Source organism: Lytechinus variegatus, chromosome 16 (assembly GCF_018143015.1).
Source record: "Lytechinus variegatus isolate NC3 chromosome 16, Lvar_3.0, whole genome shotgun sequence".
Taxonomy (NCBI): Eukaryota; Metazoa; Echinodermata; class Echinoidea; order Temnopleuroida; family Toxopneustidae; genus Lytechinus; species Lytechinus variegatus.
This window is the reverse complement of record NC_054755.1, coordinates 4152154-4168723: the sequence shown is the minus strand read 5'-3', so window position 1 is coordinate 4168723 and position 16570 is coordinate 4152154. Positions and strand designations below refer to the sequence as shown.

The 16570-nt window shown below is 35.3% G+C and overlaps 1 protein-coding gene across 10 annotated transcripts in view; it reads right to left on the bottom strand.

Annotated features, from left to right (window-relative positions):
• The window catches only part of LOC121429483 (guanine nucleotide exchange factor DBS-like), a 114868-nt gene that overhangs the window by 65956 nt on the left and 32342 nt on the right, over positions 1-16570 (bottom strand). For 7 of the 10 annotated variants that reach the window (XR_005971939.1, XM_041626508.1, XM_041626516.1 and 4 more), the window contains 4 exons: positions 14608-14698; positions 14128-14136; positions 8481-8597; positions 5581-5697 (listed from right to left, as the gene is read on the bottom strand). Coding sequence is in view for 9 of the 10 variants with exons in the window: in XM_041626508.1 (XP_041482442.1) it covers positions 5581-5697; positions 8481-8597; positions 14128-14136; positions 14608-14698 (334 nt within the window). In the remaining variant the exon portion in view is untranslated. The remainder of the gene's footprint in view (positions 1-5580; positions 5698-8480; positions 8598-14127; positions 14137-14607; positions 14699-16570) is intronic. The other 3 variants (XM_041626510.1, XM_041626514.1, XM_041626509.1) reach the window with 2 other exon arrangements.

Below are 16570 nucleotides of genomic sequence, written 5' to 3'. Positions count from 1 at the left end.
GGAATTCTTCTTATTATTTTTTTTAGAAACGGACCCATGTCTAAGAATTACTCAGTTGAAATATAAGACCCATGTCTAAGGATTTCTTGCAACAGCAAGACACGCATCCAAGGATTATTTCGCAAAAAACGACCCACTCGAGCGGCACATCCCAGTATGCGATATACACGCGAGTACCCCCCCCCCCCCCTCCCCTGGGGTTTCAGAAGGCCAATGGACCTTATGTCTTTATCTGATGTCTATCAGACTGCGTATCCATGGTCAGGAAATCATACTTTGTTAACACACTTTATCCTACATGTATATAATTTTGTTCTAAATCCTGCACTCCAGGAAACTAATTATTTTTAAATACTATTCTCCATGAGGAACTAATTAATAAACAGAAAATTATCATTATGAAAAAAAAAATTGGTAAATGTAGTATAATATCTACCATATGTGAATACTGATATTCTGTTTCATATCAAATTATATATCATCTAAAGGGATGGGGAAGGCTAATATACTGGGGCCAGTGGTTTATGAAACAGCTGAAGCGCTTTGCGGATTCTAAACTGGGCCTAGACTGGCTGAATTCACTGCAATGTATGGGGAACGAAGAGGGTAAAATAGAGAATAGCTTGTTACAATCAAATCATGGCTTAATTAGACTCATTACTATGAAAGAAAAAATTGTATATTCTGTATGACGGAAAGAAAATTATTATCAAAGAAAGAAGATTCTAATGTAAAACTACCAAGGTCATAATTTACATATTTTTGTGCTTGATACGTAATTTGTCAAATACTTTTTAGAATTGATTTCAAGCATGATATTGCTTCCATAGTCAAATATCCAATCTCTTGGATCCTTTAAAAAAAGTTTAAAAAAGAGGGAGAGAAAGAAATAGGGAGAAAATAAGAGAAAGCAAAAGACAGAGAGGCAGAGAGAGGGAGAGAGACACACAGATAGATATGGGGAAAAAATAAAACTCTTAATTTCTTGCTTTCATGTTTGAGTACAGATTGTTTCATCAACAGTTTTGTCCAACCAGTTGTCAGATCTGACAACTTTTCCTGAGCTTGATTGACTGAGAAGCAATATTGATCAGGCAACTGTCGGAAAAAATGTGACTTGTCTGATAAAAATGTCTAACAAGACCATTCATGAAACACTTCTCATATTGTCTTCAACTGTTCATATCACTGCAAAACAAACTGAAAAATTTTGTTAATCTAGACTTTCCAAGTATTCGCTTTAGTAAAAAATCAATAAGGTTAGGATGAAACTCATCTAGTCTTAGTATGATCCAAAAGATAACAGACAAAATAAGAATTACTTTTTAAACAAGAACAACCCTACGGGTGACAAGAGCAGAAAGAAGGAGAACAGTAGCTGGCTCGGAAGCATTGTATTAGTCACATCTCTCGTCATGGATTATGACAAGTTCGTAATGACAGGGTTTATTAGGCATGGGACTAATCAAAGACTTGATCACTATCTGCCTATGTGAATGAGGAAACACTCTCTAAATCTTTACAATACTAAGAGGGAGAGGAACATTGTAAATGGTAAATAAAATAAAGAAACTTAGGAAAGAGACGAGAAGTAATAGCAAATATTGGTCCGAGGAATCAATGGGTATAAGCAGCATTGGGACACAAATTTCAAGAACTTACATTCATTTACTGAAAAAAATTTCCACAAAATTCACCGTAAGTGTGCACAAAAACCTTCAATTCCTATTTAGAAAAAGTAAAAGTGCCCAAGACAACCTCTGTCAATTCGCTCCCTCGCTTTTGAAATTTAAACAAAATTGTTCATGTGTCTTGCTGCCCCCCCCCCCGAAAAATATTCTGTGTACGGCCATGGATGAATCTAGAGGACTCCAGTTTTCAACAAACTAAATGCTTCAAAATTATTCAACTTCTGGGGAGCATTTCATCAACATTTTAGTCCGGCAAATTGTCAGGTCTGACAACTTTCCTCGATTATGATTGGCTGAGAGGTACCGTTACCATACAGTGTAGTAACTGCCAGATAAATCAGCACTTGTCCGATAAAACATCTGACAAGTCCTTTCATGATATACTCCCCAGATTGTCTACCCAAGAGTGAAAAGCAAAAAAAAAGATGAGTCAGAAAGAGAAAAAAAATGCCAGACATAAGGGAGAATGTGGAAAGACAGGAAAGAAAGAGAAATAATAACTACCATAAAAAAGAGAAGAAAAAGAGAAGAAAACAAGAACAAAGTTCAACGTAAAAGAAGAAAAGAGAAACACACAGGGCCTGTTTCATAAAAAGTTTCATTGCTGTAACTTTGTCATTATGTGAAATAACATGATAACTGAGCCAATCAAAATCAATGTTTAAATTGTAATTTCCATTATGGAATCCATCCATCATTTTGCAAACATTCTGGATGACTTAAAAAGTTACATTTCTTTACAAACAATCTGGGACTGAAAATATTTGCAATACCCGTTCCTGAATTGAGGCAAGCTTATACTGTTGAACTTGGCTGATTTTGTAGCTCTCGGTATGTAGTCTAATTAAAACACAGATGGACTCTAATTGATCTAATTCTGCTAATCCAAACTATGGCACACACACCCCTGTACAAGGGAAGTGTTATATAGTTTGAAGGAATGGACCCTATGTATTTTCTGCAAACATATTTGAGTTGAAAGCTGTAACATTCCCTGTCTGTGCTTTTAAGTTCAATGTGGCATATCGCTTTTCAAATACAGAAAATTTCTGAGGCTAAGCACTTCTCTGATATTTTTTCAATTAATTGAAAATTACCAAATCATGAGAATTTGACTTTGGATAGTTCATTGATGCAATGAATGATTCGTCAAACTTAGAAGCTTACTTTATCAACATTTTGTGTGCCAGAATGAAATTAATGGAAATAACTTCCTGACAAAACCTCAAAATCTCAAGTTATACCAGACAATTTTTGCACATTATAATATTCTATATCATCTAATCCATGATTTATGACCATTTACTACAAAAGTAATATGCTTTATATGAAAGCTTTGTTAAGTTTTGGGTTTTATGTATTTAAAAAATGTGTGAAACTATAAAAGTTTGTGTCCTCTTATCTAACACATTCAACATTGATGGGCAATCATATTATAAAAAACATTTCTAGACAGTTCTGATATCATTTTGTAATGGAGAGACAAGAGCTTTAACCTACGTAGTTTATGCACTCTTTAGAAGAGATTTGGAACATATGGTCAAAGTTAACCAGCTATATTCATCTCATTTGCAATTCCATGAACATTTAGTAATTAGTTGTTATCAAGTAGCAAAAGTACTAGTTGTAAAATAAGAATAAGCACGAGTAGAATAAGAACCACTTGAAGTATAATGAATACCATAATATAGGATTTGTATAGCGCATGTATCCACCTTGCTAGGTGATCAAGGCGCTCCTATATTACCCTATATATAGTTTACTAGAAGTAGAAAAATTGTTATCACTATCATTGTCAAAATAATCTCCAAGGGACAACAAAGAAAGTCTACTCCTTTATATTTTGTACTTATTCACCAATATTATGTGTATCATCATTCACCAAACTACTTCACACGTAAACCTATACTACAGGTGTTGTACTTTAGAGGCTTGTCAAAGCATATCCCATAATCCTCAGGGACAGGAAGCAAGGGTGTGGAACACCGAAACAAATTTAAATTGATCCCTGTCGTCTATTGTCATCCGAAAATCAGATCATGAGCGACATAGTGGCACTCTTGAAGCTATAAAGAGATATCTGTAACTATACATAGTAGTGAATTATCCTATGTATATTGGAATTCTCATGGTATAAATACTCGGAACATTCATCAACAGTATGACACATCAGAAAAATTTGATATGAAAATCCAATGCTTTATACCTATGATGTGCAAAGAGTTAGTTGAGTATATTGTAAGTTTATCTAACAATTATTAGATTGACCTGATTACCTAAATCACCATCTCTTTTGATGATTAAAAGATAAATGGTAACTTTTTATTACTGCCACTCTCTACCCAGGTGCTTCATGGGCACTGAGAATTAATCTCAATTATGTTAAAAGTAAGGAAGTAAATGAGTAAATAAGACCAAATTTACACCCTCTTTGAAGCATTTATTTGAAACAAATTGCATACTCATCACTTGTAGCTTATTCACTACTTCACATACACCATAGATCTCAAACATTATGTCAGAGAAAGGTAAATGATGTACATAGATAATTTTCAGTCAGATATAAACAAAGTTTGGCAATAAAATTTAAAAAGCCCCATTTTAAGACAGTTGATGAATTAGAGATAGAGAGATTTCAAAGAAAATATCAACACATAATATAAATTTGAACAGTTGTAAAGGACTGTATGACGAACAAAAAGTGTTTCCAAACATTCCTTCCATGTACTGGAGATACAAGTAGCATTTGAATTAAAATGAAATATACAAAGGACAAAACATTCACATTAAACTGTATAACCATTTTTGATATATCCTCCTTTAATAGAAGATGAAATTTTAACAAGGGCATATGCACACCTAGCCTAAAAAATAACCTTTTAAAACTTTATTTAGAGAGGCCTGAACATCGAAGGTCAATTTGTTCTAAATCTACTTTTACTTTATTTTTTATGGCACAACAAATCCCATGCAGTGAAGGTGAGGGGCCTACCAACCCTAAACTGTGTTTAATACTGATTTTTAAAAGATTTTCCAATCAAATTCTGATGACATTGCTATTTTTCTACTCCATAAATTAAACACAGGATTAGACTGAATGGAGGTAACATCCGAAAGTGGCAGGAGTATAGCGGGGGTTATTTTAGAGAGATATAGCATGTTTTGGTGTATTTTATGATATTTAATGCTCCCCTCCACAGAAAAGTGTTCGACAAAACCTACAGAAACTTGAAAGCAAACAAAGCAAACATACATTTTACATTAATAAAGGATTGCAAGTACACATTCTGTTGTTAAGTCTGGAAAAAGGGAAGAATATGGCGATATTCAGCGAACAGAAAGGTTGTCACCATAAGCACATTGAAGTCTTTGCAGAATAACATTTTAACTTGCCCATGCAAAATAGTGTCCCAGTTAAAGGCCTCCTGTCATCTGCACAGTACTTGACACAATTGAAATAGCGTTTTTATGCAAGTCTTTTAATGATGAATTGATTAATTAAAGACTTCTTGTGGCAGAGGGGAGTCAATATCAAGAGCACCATAATGCTTTATTTTTCAACCCTAATAAGAAGAGATTTGTTAAAAGTATTTATTGGTGTAGCTTTTTTATGAATATTTTTTAATGAAATTCCCAAGATGCTTTTTATACTTAAAATCAATGATGTCAACTACAACAAAAATCATCCAAATACCTGACAATATGGAAATTAAAAATTTTCATAAATAAGGAGAAAAATTTTGCTAATTCAATATATTAAACACAAGATAAGAGCAAAAAGGCAAGCTATTGATTAGTTGGATATTCAATTTATAACTGATTAAAAGGTATGACTGAAACATACCAGAGTACCTGCAATTCCTAATCCTTTCACTGTTGAAATACGTACCATTCTGTCTTCAATCCAGCCCTTGAGGTCAAAGTTCAAAGTGCCGCCAAATTCTCCTGTAAGCTGCGAGGGATCTATCCGAGCATGAAGTTCGGAGGTGCTGTCCACAAGATCGATCTGAACGAGAAATATTTGAGAAAACAAAAAGGGTTCATTGGTGACTCTTAAGGTTCCAGGAGGAGCAAAGACAGCATTTAGGATAGGTCCTTGAAAATAATCCAAGTGGCACGGAAGATGATGGGGTCCACGATCGGTCAGTGATGGGTCATCAAAGGTAACCACATATATTCCTGGAATGGATAGTGGTGTAAGAGGATTGGTGACCACCATGCAAGGTGGCAAGGGACAGTTCAGGGAGTGTTGATAGGCGCAATTGGAGGAATGTCAAAACTCTCTGACGGGCCGTAATGACCAATAACAAAGATTTCCTGAAGGGAAGTGTAGCGATTCCTTCCTTCGTTAAACCGCTACCTGCTTTTGTTCTCCAAACCTGGGTTTTGAATTTCCACAGGTGCGAGGACAAAAGAACAGTCGTAATGGAAGAAGGAGAGAGGAGTTGAGAGAGAGAGAGAGGTGGAGAGAGTGGGCGTCCACTGCAATCTCCTAACAACCTATCTGTCTGTTGGTTTTTGGTCTCTGACTCACGTCCACATAGCTCTCTTCTAAAACATTGTTCCGTGGATGCACGCTCAGCGGCACACACTGCTGAACATGACTACACCTCAACGGTAGCAGCAAGCGCACACAAACAGAAGCCACGTGACGTCAACCATGTGCCTCATATCCCTTTTGGGATCGAGAGGGACGGAATCAAACTCTTGGGTCTGTCGGGACTGGCTGGGGGAAAAACCACTGCACGGAATGAGGAGGAGTTGTTTAGATTTGTAGAAATATAATGATGCTCTGATCTACATGCACCACCAAAATACTAATCTGTTTTAAATGAATGAAAAATTTCTGAAGACTTTGCCAAAATCAAATGTCATTGTGGGTTCATAAACCTCCAAATTAGATATTTCTATTAATGACATCACTTTTTAGAAATGCAAAATGCAATCATTGTGCATTAAAGAAACAGGAGGGATGTGCTTTACGACATGTACCTTCACTAGACGTGAATAGGTACAATATAATGGGTTTCCGTACATTCTAAAATCTCAGTTGCTTTTAGTGACATATTTTGCTTAATTCTGTAAAAGACTAAAATGAACACTGGCTGACTTTCCATTCTGGGATGAGAGGCTGTCACATATAATTATACCTCCTTTATCTCGAAATTGCACTATATGCCCCTCAGCCGAGTCTCAGGTCATAATTCTGTGAGAGATCTTCTTGGGCAATAGTTTCAACTATGTCCTCATCAGCAGTCAATATCTGTATGCTATTTGGACTTAGATTCATTGTGTCTGAAAGGCTTAAGACTAACCCCGGGCAGGATACTGGGGGCATAGGAAAAGGGAAATCAATAATTCGTCGGGTCACGTCACTCAGAGAACCCCTGAAAGCTTTGCCGGATCTGAAAATTCCTGGTCCCTCTGCTCCGGAGTCCCAATAATCCCAGCTGGCCTACATCATGTCTAGATGTAGTCTTTGGGAAGAATAAAATAATTCACTCTCAGATCTTTATAACATCTGAAGTATGTACACAAGATGTTTAGAAATGACCTGTCCCTTCTACAATCTGTGCTTCCTCTCTCCCCCTTTTCCCTCTCTCTTTATCTCACTCCTTATTTTCCCTGATTGCTCAGCTCGAAAATGTCCATCTCCATGACTTTGATATTGGTCAAAGTCAACTCAAGCCTTCCACCTCTCTCTCTGTAAATCCCTGTCAAATCGTGCGAACTTGGATTTTCTGGTGGACTCCAAAGGTCTGTCAAATGCAGCAGTAACTGTTCTCATATGCTCTGTTATAATGTGTGCTACAAACAGCTGGAAAAGCTTGAGTAATGAGTGGAGGTGATGTCTAAGAGAAATTGATGAATATTTTGTCATTTCATTAGCTGCTCCAATTGAATCTATACCTTGATAAGTTTTTTTTTGTCTTGGGTGGCTTTAGGAACCAAGTCAAGGACATACCGTTAGTCAGTTAGGGGTTGGTGTTGTTGGTATGACTGTTGCAAAATCTGTGTGCCTCCTACAACCAGGGGAGCATTTCATGAAAGGACCTGTCAGACAGTCACCATAGCAACTGAACTTCTTAGCCAATTATAATCAAGCAAAGTTGTTAGATCTGACAACTTTTCGGATGAAATAAGGTTGATGAAATGCTCCCCAGACAGCACTTGTCCAAAGCCTACATGGGAATAATAGAAGTAGTCAACATTGTCAGATGCTGCACTACTGGAACACGGTGGACCCCTGTACAAAGCCTAAGAGAATAACAGAATGTGGGGGAATCATGGCCTAGTGGTTAAGACACTCGTCTTTCAATCAGAGGGACCAATTCCCAGCCATGGCATATTCTCCTTCAGCAAGAAATTTACCCACATTGTGCCGCACTTAACCCAGGTGAGGTAAATTGGTACTGACAAGAAGTAAATCCACAAAAAGCTGTGAGCACCGGAATAAGTAGACTAGCTTAGCCAGGGTAATACAGGAGAGCCTTGAAGCCCTAACAAGGTGGATACGTGTGCAAATTCAGAAGTCAACATGGTAAGCTCCTGCCTAATGGAGCCTGGTGGACCCCTGTACGAAGCCTACAGGAATAACACAGTCAAGGGGCCGTTTCATAAAGGACTTGCAAGTGTTTTTTCCATAATGGCAACTACCATGGTAACAGCGCTCAGCAGCCAATCAAAATCAAGGTTTCCATGGTAGTTGTCATAATGGCAAAGTTACAGCAGTTGCAAGACCTTTATGAAATGGGCCCAAGGTGTCAAGAGGTAGATCATGCCACTCACCTTGAATTTGAATTCATCCTTGAGGCCCTTGAAGCGCATCTCGGAGAAGGTCTTCTGGAGGAATCCTCTTGGTTTGATGACATAGACGCCCTGGATGATTCCGGGAAAGTATCCCTGCTGTAAGAAACATATGGAAATAGGTGGTCCAAGCTCATCAGAGAGGGTTTAGTGGTTAGTAAGGCACTGCAGATGGCATTTGTTAGGTAGTTAGTAACTTTTATTGCATAGTATAAATGCACTGAAATGATATTAAGGAAGTAGTTAGTAATTTCTATCGCATAGTATAAATGCAATGTGAACGATATTAATGATGTATTGGTCATTTCTAATGCATAGTACTCAGGCACTGCAAATGATGTCAATGAAATAGTAAATTCTATTGCATAGTAATTCACTGCATATATAATTAATGAGGTAGAAAGTAAGTTATATCATATATTACAGTACTGCAAATGATATTATTGATGTTGTTGGTCATTTTTACTGCATAGAAAGACACTGATATTAATATAGCATTAATAATATTCTGTTTTTGTACAGTAGATATCGTGTACCACGAGAATTGGACATAACAGAATATTTATTGAACTATTAATGAAGAGGATAGTAATTCCTATTGCACAATAAAGCACATCAAATAACATTAATGATATATTGGATGGTAAATTCAAAGAAAAAACTTGCATATATGCCAATAGGACTACAAAAAAGATTACTGAGGTGTTTTTTTTACATTACACTACTTTGTTGATGTTATATTCATATATGATATATAAATACTGAGGCAATGAAATTGTCTAAATATTGTATTTTCACAAATGGAAAAGAACAAATAAACCACTCAGCCTATGATATTACAATAGGACAAGGTTGCTGGGAATATGGAGAGGAGCCAAAAATACAAAACAATTACTTAAATGGGACTTTATGACTGAGTAATTTGACCTTCAGATACAATGTTTGAGTTTTCACCTTCAATTTATCAAGGGGAGAAATCACTGCCAAGATAGCTATCATTCAATTGAAAGTCTTTAAATTGAGTGAAACTGCTGAAAGTTTTACGTGTGACACACGTCATGAATAACATTAGGCTGTAAAATGAATCGGAAGAATCAATGTTGGTACTCTGTAAAAGAATAAAATAATTGATAATAATGTTTTTTTTTTCTCTCTTTTTAATGGTGATTATCAACAATTATTCATTATCATGTTTTACAGTACGTGATTGCTCAGCAGTATTTCTACTAATAAAATTGCAATTAAAAAACTAGGTAAACAATTTTGGTGACGACATTTTGTCACATAATTGCCAAAAGCATGAATGCTTCTAAGCAAGCAATCAGAAGATAGACGGCTTAAGGCCTATCCAAAGGACCTGCTAACGGAAACAAAGATTGATTCCATCATAAGACTAAATAATCATCATCATTTTTTACACATATCGTACACTTGTATTTATGATCAACTTCATTTTATCCAATTACTGCAGCTGTATAATTTTGTTTGTTGTTTGGCTATCAAAAATAAATTTTGATCTCAATTATCACTGAGCCCCCCCCCCCCCCTCTCCGTTTGGCAGAAGTTTTTTAATCACATGCCCAAGCCCCAAACTTCTGTTAAAGTTTAGTCAGAAACTGACCCTGACCAGCTAGTATGAGGTTGATTTGTAAGGTAAGGTTCATACAATACTCCTTTTTAACTCTACTTTAAAAAAAAAACAGTATAGAGTTAAAATGACAGTGAAAGGTGTTGCAAGAGGTAAACACCTATCATTTGCTCTGGTCAGTGTTAAATTCATGGTGTTAATTCATCACCCATTGATGCTATTTTGATTGTTATATCAACCAGATCTGGTGTTATATTCAAACTCTATGGTGTATCTTAACACCTGAAGATGCAGTCCTCTCACAATACCGACTCATGTTGTTATTAACATTGGCATTTTTATATAAGGAGTCAGATGAATATTGCCAAAAAGAGCTAGGATGAACATTCATTTCTTTTAGGCATAGTCTTTTAAGGGACTCTGTTGTATGAAACTGTATTTTGAAGTCAGATTTTTTTAAAAAATACAAAGTGATTAATGATTATTTGATGATTTAACTCTAAGTTTGCATTAAAGGTTTGAATGTCAGAATAAACTTGTTTTGTATAACAGTTGCACAGGTATTTGTTATTAATAATAAAGTTTCATAAATGCACTTGTTACAGCAATCTCAGATGGAAATACTGTTCAGTATAAAAGAAAAATTGTATTAATATTATTTGAGAGGAAGGGGAATGTATCATAAAGCTAAATCATTGGTCATAAGACTGATTTCTACAACTGAATATGTTTGATCAATTGATGAAATCAACCCCAAAAGCAACTGATACACATCATGCTACAAGACCGTCCCAAATATGCTTGAACATTAATTTGCTACGCGTGTATTGAAAAACTTTGAATGTTGCTTTTATCTAAGAACATTATCATTGCTTAAGAGTTTTTATTGTCATGATTGTTTATAATTATGAGGGTTTGCAACTGTTAAGAGATTATTGCAGATACCATGTGAGATGGAATTCTCATGATTTTGATTAAAAAGTCAATCCATACACCTGTTTGACCTGGGTTTGTCATACATACAAGGGATTAATGCTTCAGGATCTACTGTAGGTAGCCATCAGGAGGGTGTTCCATAAAGATTTTAATCTGAATAAAAATTGCACTTTAATTTTTCAGATGTGCAATGTACATGAACATAATGCATTGTCACATTGATGAGATAATGCTCATGAGGTGCAAATATGAAAAAGTCTGATGGCCAATGGCCCTCTATTGGCAAATTCATTACAGTCTCCCAAAAATGCAAGGCACAAGTCAGGCCACAGTACATCTCGATAGACAATAAATATTGACCTGTCCAACTCTGAACTTAAATTGAATTTTAAAGATTTATTTCTAAATATGAAAGGGCATAAATATAACTCTTTCAGCTTTCAATCTATAGTTTTATGTTTAGTTCTACATCATCTGTTCTGTCATTGCGTATCAAAGGAGATGTGGATTCATTTAAATTCTAAGAAATGTGGAGTGCAGCCCTTTTGTAATCTTTTCCTTTTCTTCATAAAAATGAATCATGTTGTCTAGGGGTTTTATTTCTTTACTTTTTCATCACCTTTTTCGGGAAGGGGGGGGCTAAGGTTTAAGATGATGGGTGTTTTCACATTTTTCTTTGGTGTTGCTAGTTTCTTAAGCCTTTCTAAATCCTAATGTTAGTTTGATGATATTATTATCAAATCATATTCCTTTTCAACACACCGAGTAAGATTCATCTGAGGACAAGCTTCAGTTTTTAATGCTGTTCCAAAAGATTGGCCTAACACCAACACCAAATGATCAACACCACCACGAGGTCAACACCACACTTACAATAAGTCAAATACCCCAAAGTGTCTGGTATACTTTTAAAACAACACTTTTGCTTTAAACAATCCAGAAGGAATATAAAGGCTGTGGTAGCTGTACTGTACATATTGGTCTGTTTTCCATGCTAACTCTGAATATCCTCTCTTGGCCCGATCTGACTGGGTCCTACTTGAACCAATCCCTACTGGAGTATATAGGTAGAGGATGTACGCCCCATGTCACCGTGAGACACCGTGAGTCAGCCAGGCAGACGGTTTATTATTAGCTACACTTGTGGTTTCAGTCAGGAAGACAAGTTCAACTAGAGAGGGCAGTATTCAATGCAATCTGGCTATAAAGAATTTAGGAAGTGCTGTGGCTGAGTGGTCTAAGGTGCCTGACGAGACACATGAAAGTCTGGGGTTCGATCCCCAGCCTTGGCACCTATGCCTGTGATCAAGCCAGGCATTTAATTGTCACGCCTTATGCACCAGCTCGAAGCCTGAGATCATCACACCAGCAACTTCTTAAGACTCCCAAGACACGTGTAGCATATGGTGCACGAGCTTTCTCAGCCTCAGCACCTTTTCTCTGGAATAATTTGCCGTTAAATTTAAGAATTATACAATCACTGGAGACCTTCAAATCTAAACTCAAATCTTTTCTAACAGTATTAGTTATTGGCACTTTGACACTCATCCAAACTTTCTCACTCTTTTTTTTCTTGTGCACCTCGGAATAGAATATTTCTAGATAGATGGCGCTATATTAATTGGCAATGTTCTTCTATCCTAACATTCATATAAATGGAAATGCTATACGGTTCTTTGTAACTACGTGCACACTTGTTTCATTTCTTAAAGCTGATTTTGTGGGCCAAAATGAAGAAAAGCATTCTATGATGATATTCTGATGCAATATAGCCACTCTTACTGTCCAAAACTGCTCTCTGAGGGACCTGGTAATGAGGATTAATGCCTTACCAAAGGGCACTGACGCACCAAAATCCAAAGCCCCCACTCTACCGACTGAGATATACTTAGCCTATCTAATCTACAACAAAATTCTAATATTTCCCTTTTATCACTTACATTTTCTTAAGATTTATTTTTCGTACAAAAGTATTAATTTACTTGTTTCGCAAGAGAGACATAATTTCCAAAAAGCAATACTTATGCAAGTAGTCATCATAAGCAATATGAGAGCCTAAAAATTCTAGTATGAAAACTCTGAATTCAGAAGAAAAATTGCATTGTAATATAACATTGGAATAACTGACTAGCTCTCCTATGAAAGTTATTTAATATTTTCTTTAATTAGTCAATAGTTTTCTATTGATCTCCTATACATGGTGGATATAAAGTTTTTCCTGTAGCTGCAGTATGATACGTTGATCTATGGCTTTACAGACCTTTTCCAGATATCAGTGCACAGCAGCCATAAGAGGGCACTATATCAACTTCAGATACGCCAACATTGATGAAACAAGCAAGCCCTGCACTAAACTCCATTTATACATGTTCATAAGTCTACAATTTATAGCAAAACAAAGGTATTGATCTTAAATATAATAAGCAAAAGATGCAGAGTGGCTGCATAATAATTAAACACAGAGAGAAAGGAAGAGTGATAAAAGAGAATTGTCATATTCTGGTTTTAAAAAAAGTCAACAGAGATATTCATAGGCAGAACCAACAAACAATTACAGCTTTTTATTGACAGTACAGCCATAGGTTCCTTATGATTCCACATACAAATAAGAGATGCATGCATGTGTATAAGGCCGAACTCTCAGCATGTTAATGACACAAGCTGTATCTAACTGAAGAGGTAGATTTCAGAAAACTGAAGACAGGTTTCAATTGTACTTAAATTTAGTAAATATTCATCTCAATGAAATTACTATATATGAGAAAGTATAAAAATGAAAGGTGTACTTCACGTCATGCATCATATACATGTATTATAATATCATCTATCATGCCATGTGGAGTAATAATTATCTGTTAATGAGCTACAAACATATGAAATCAGTTAGTGTCAGAGCATTTTTTTGGCACCAAAACATGATAATCTAAATAAAAACATGAACTAATCTACGTCTTTAGCTACATGTACACAAAATCTAAAGTTGAGGATATTAGAAGTAGGCCTATGATAAAGTTGCACTACCATGACAAATCTTGCACAGCATAATGAAACACTATATAGTATTAGATTAATGCATGCAAGCAAAAGGCAAAATTAGATTCTTACATAATAATCCTTCATGAAATAATATCAAAACAAAACAAATAAAAAGAAATGATTTTGTGATGTACAAGGACAGAAAAAATTATAAAAGGAAATAAATAATTGTGAATAACATGCTTTAAGACAAAAATAGATTATTATCATGCTCAACACAAATTAAAAGACTTCACTAATCCTAAGATAATAATCGATAATAATCATTATCGATTTAGTGATAAAATATGTATTTAGATATTTAAAACCAAGTGTCAGCAAAAGCAAATTGACCTATTCATGTTTAATATGTCTGAAACAATTCACTGTGGCAAATTCACATTTCATTCACAATATTACTGTTTATCATAATGTAACAGTATTAGGATCATTATTAAATTGTCAACAACAGATGCTTAACCAGTATTTTCGAACATTCAGGTTTCAAACAAATTTTGATATTCGACAGTATCTACACAAAATGAGATTTTTTTTTTGCTTCATACGTACCGCTATTCTTATCAAGGTCGTCTTGACGTCGCCCCATGAGGTCGTGGATCGATCAATGATTATAACAAATCCCCTGTCAAATTCTAGACGACTAAGAAAGAGAAGAATAAGAGAAGATTGCAAATCATTCAAATGTTTTTAACTACTAGGTAGGCCTGCAAAAAAAGCTTGAATATGAGCTGTCAGCAAACTGAACAAAGAGCATTTTTCATGGTGAGAGTATGACAAATTGGCAGCAGAATAAAAATAAAAGAATTGAATGGACATGAACATTAATAATATAAACAAGACATAGGAATGGCAATAACAAAAATCTTGCATAGTTTCTTTCAGAGTTCTTGCAATCGAAAATTCTTAAAAACAACAGGGCATATTCTACAAAAGGGGCTTTTTAATGACACACAAAGTAAAAAAACAACAACACTGCACTGCAAAACTGATACATCGCTGGATAACATACAATGTACAATGTAGACACAAAATAAAAAAAACTCAAAGACAAAATCCATCATCAAATACATAAATAACTTTTGAAGCAGAGGACTGCCTGCATCTATTGAAATAGCTCCATCTATGTCAAGACTCAGACAGGCATGTCATTAAAATGTATCCCTCATAATAAACAAATCCATGCCAGAACAATCTTCATGCATATCAGACCTCCCATAATTGCTTTGACTATTATCATAGTCCAATCTAGTGTGTCGTGATATAGTAATTACTATCACATCCCTTTTTATTATTGATTGACAGGGCTTTTCACATGTGATATTGTTATAACAATGATATAATATATATATCACATGATGAGATATTAGCTTATTGATTGATATTTTTATTTTTGTATGATATATTTATTATAGCTGGCAGGAATGCAAAGATGTTTCCTATAAAACAATTATTTGAATTGTGTTCTCTGACATTATAAAATATAAAATAACACCAACATTTTTTTATCAACTAAGAGCATTCATCATTTTACATGTACTTTGTAAAATTGTAGGCTGCAGGCATAAACGCTTTTAGAGTAGGCAACCAATCTTGACTTACTAAATCCCTAAAGCAAAATGACATTATTCAATGAGGAAAATTGGGAATGCCACTTGAAAATTTCTCTGAAATGAAAATTGAAATAAAGGCTTTCATTGCTATCAGAGGTAGATATGAACTTATGATTTTTAATAAACAAGTAAAAGTAAATTAGCAGAAGTAGTATAGTATTAGCAGCAGCAGCAGAAGTAGTCGTAGTAGTAGTAGAAGCATTATTAGTACTAGTAGTAATTGAAGTAACAGCAGCAGCAGCAGTAGTAGTAGTAGTCATAGTCGTCGTAGTAGTAATAGAGCAGTAGTAGTAGTAGTAGAAGAAGAAGCAGCAGCAGCAGCAGCAGCAGTAGTAGTAGTAATAGTAGTGGCAGTAGTAGTAGTAGTAGTAGTAGTAGTAGTAGTAGTAGTAGTAGTAGTAGTAGTAGTAGTAGTAGTAGTAGTAGTAGCAGCAGTAGTACAAGTAGTAGTAATAGCAGAAGTAGTAGTAGTGGTAGTAGTGGCAGTAGTAGTGGTAGTAGTGGTGGTAGTAGTAGTAGTAGTAGTAGTAGTAGTAGTAGTAGTAGTAGTAGTAGTAGTAGTAGTAGTAGTAGTAGTAGTAGTAGTAGTAGTAGTAGTAGTAGTAGCAGTAGTAGTAGTAGTATAGTAGTAGTAGTAGTAGTAGTAGTAGTAGTAGTAGTAGTAGTAGTAGTGGTAGTAGTGGTGGTAGTAGTAGTAGTAGTAGTAGTAGTAGTAGTAGTAGTAGTAGTAGTATAGTAGTAGTAGTAGTAGTAGTAGTAGTAGTAGTAGTAGTAGTAGTAGTAGTAGTAGTAGTAGTAGTAGTAGTAGTAGTAGTATTGGTAGTAGTGGTAGTAGTAGTAGTAGTAGTAGTAGTAGTAGTAGTAGTAGTAGTATAGTAGTAGTTAGTAGTAGTAGTAGTAGT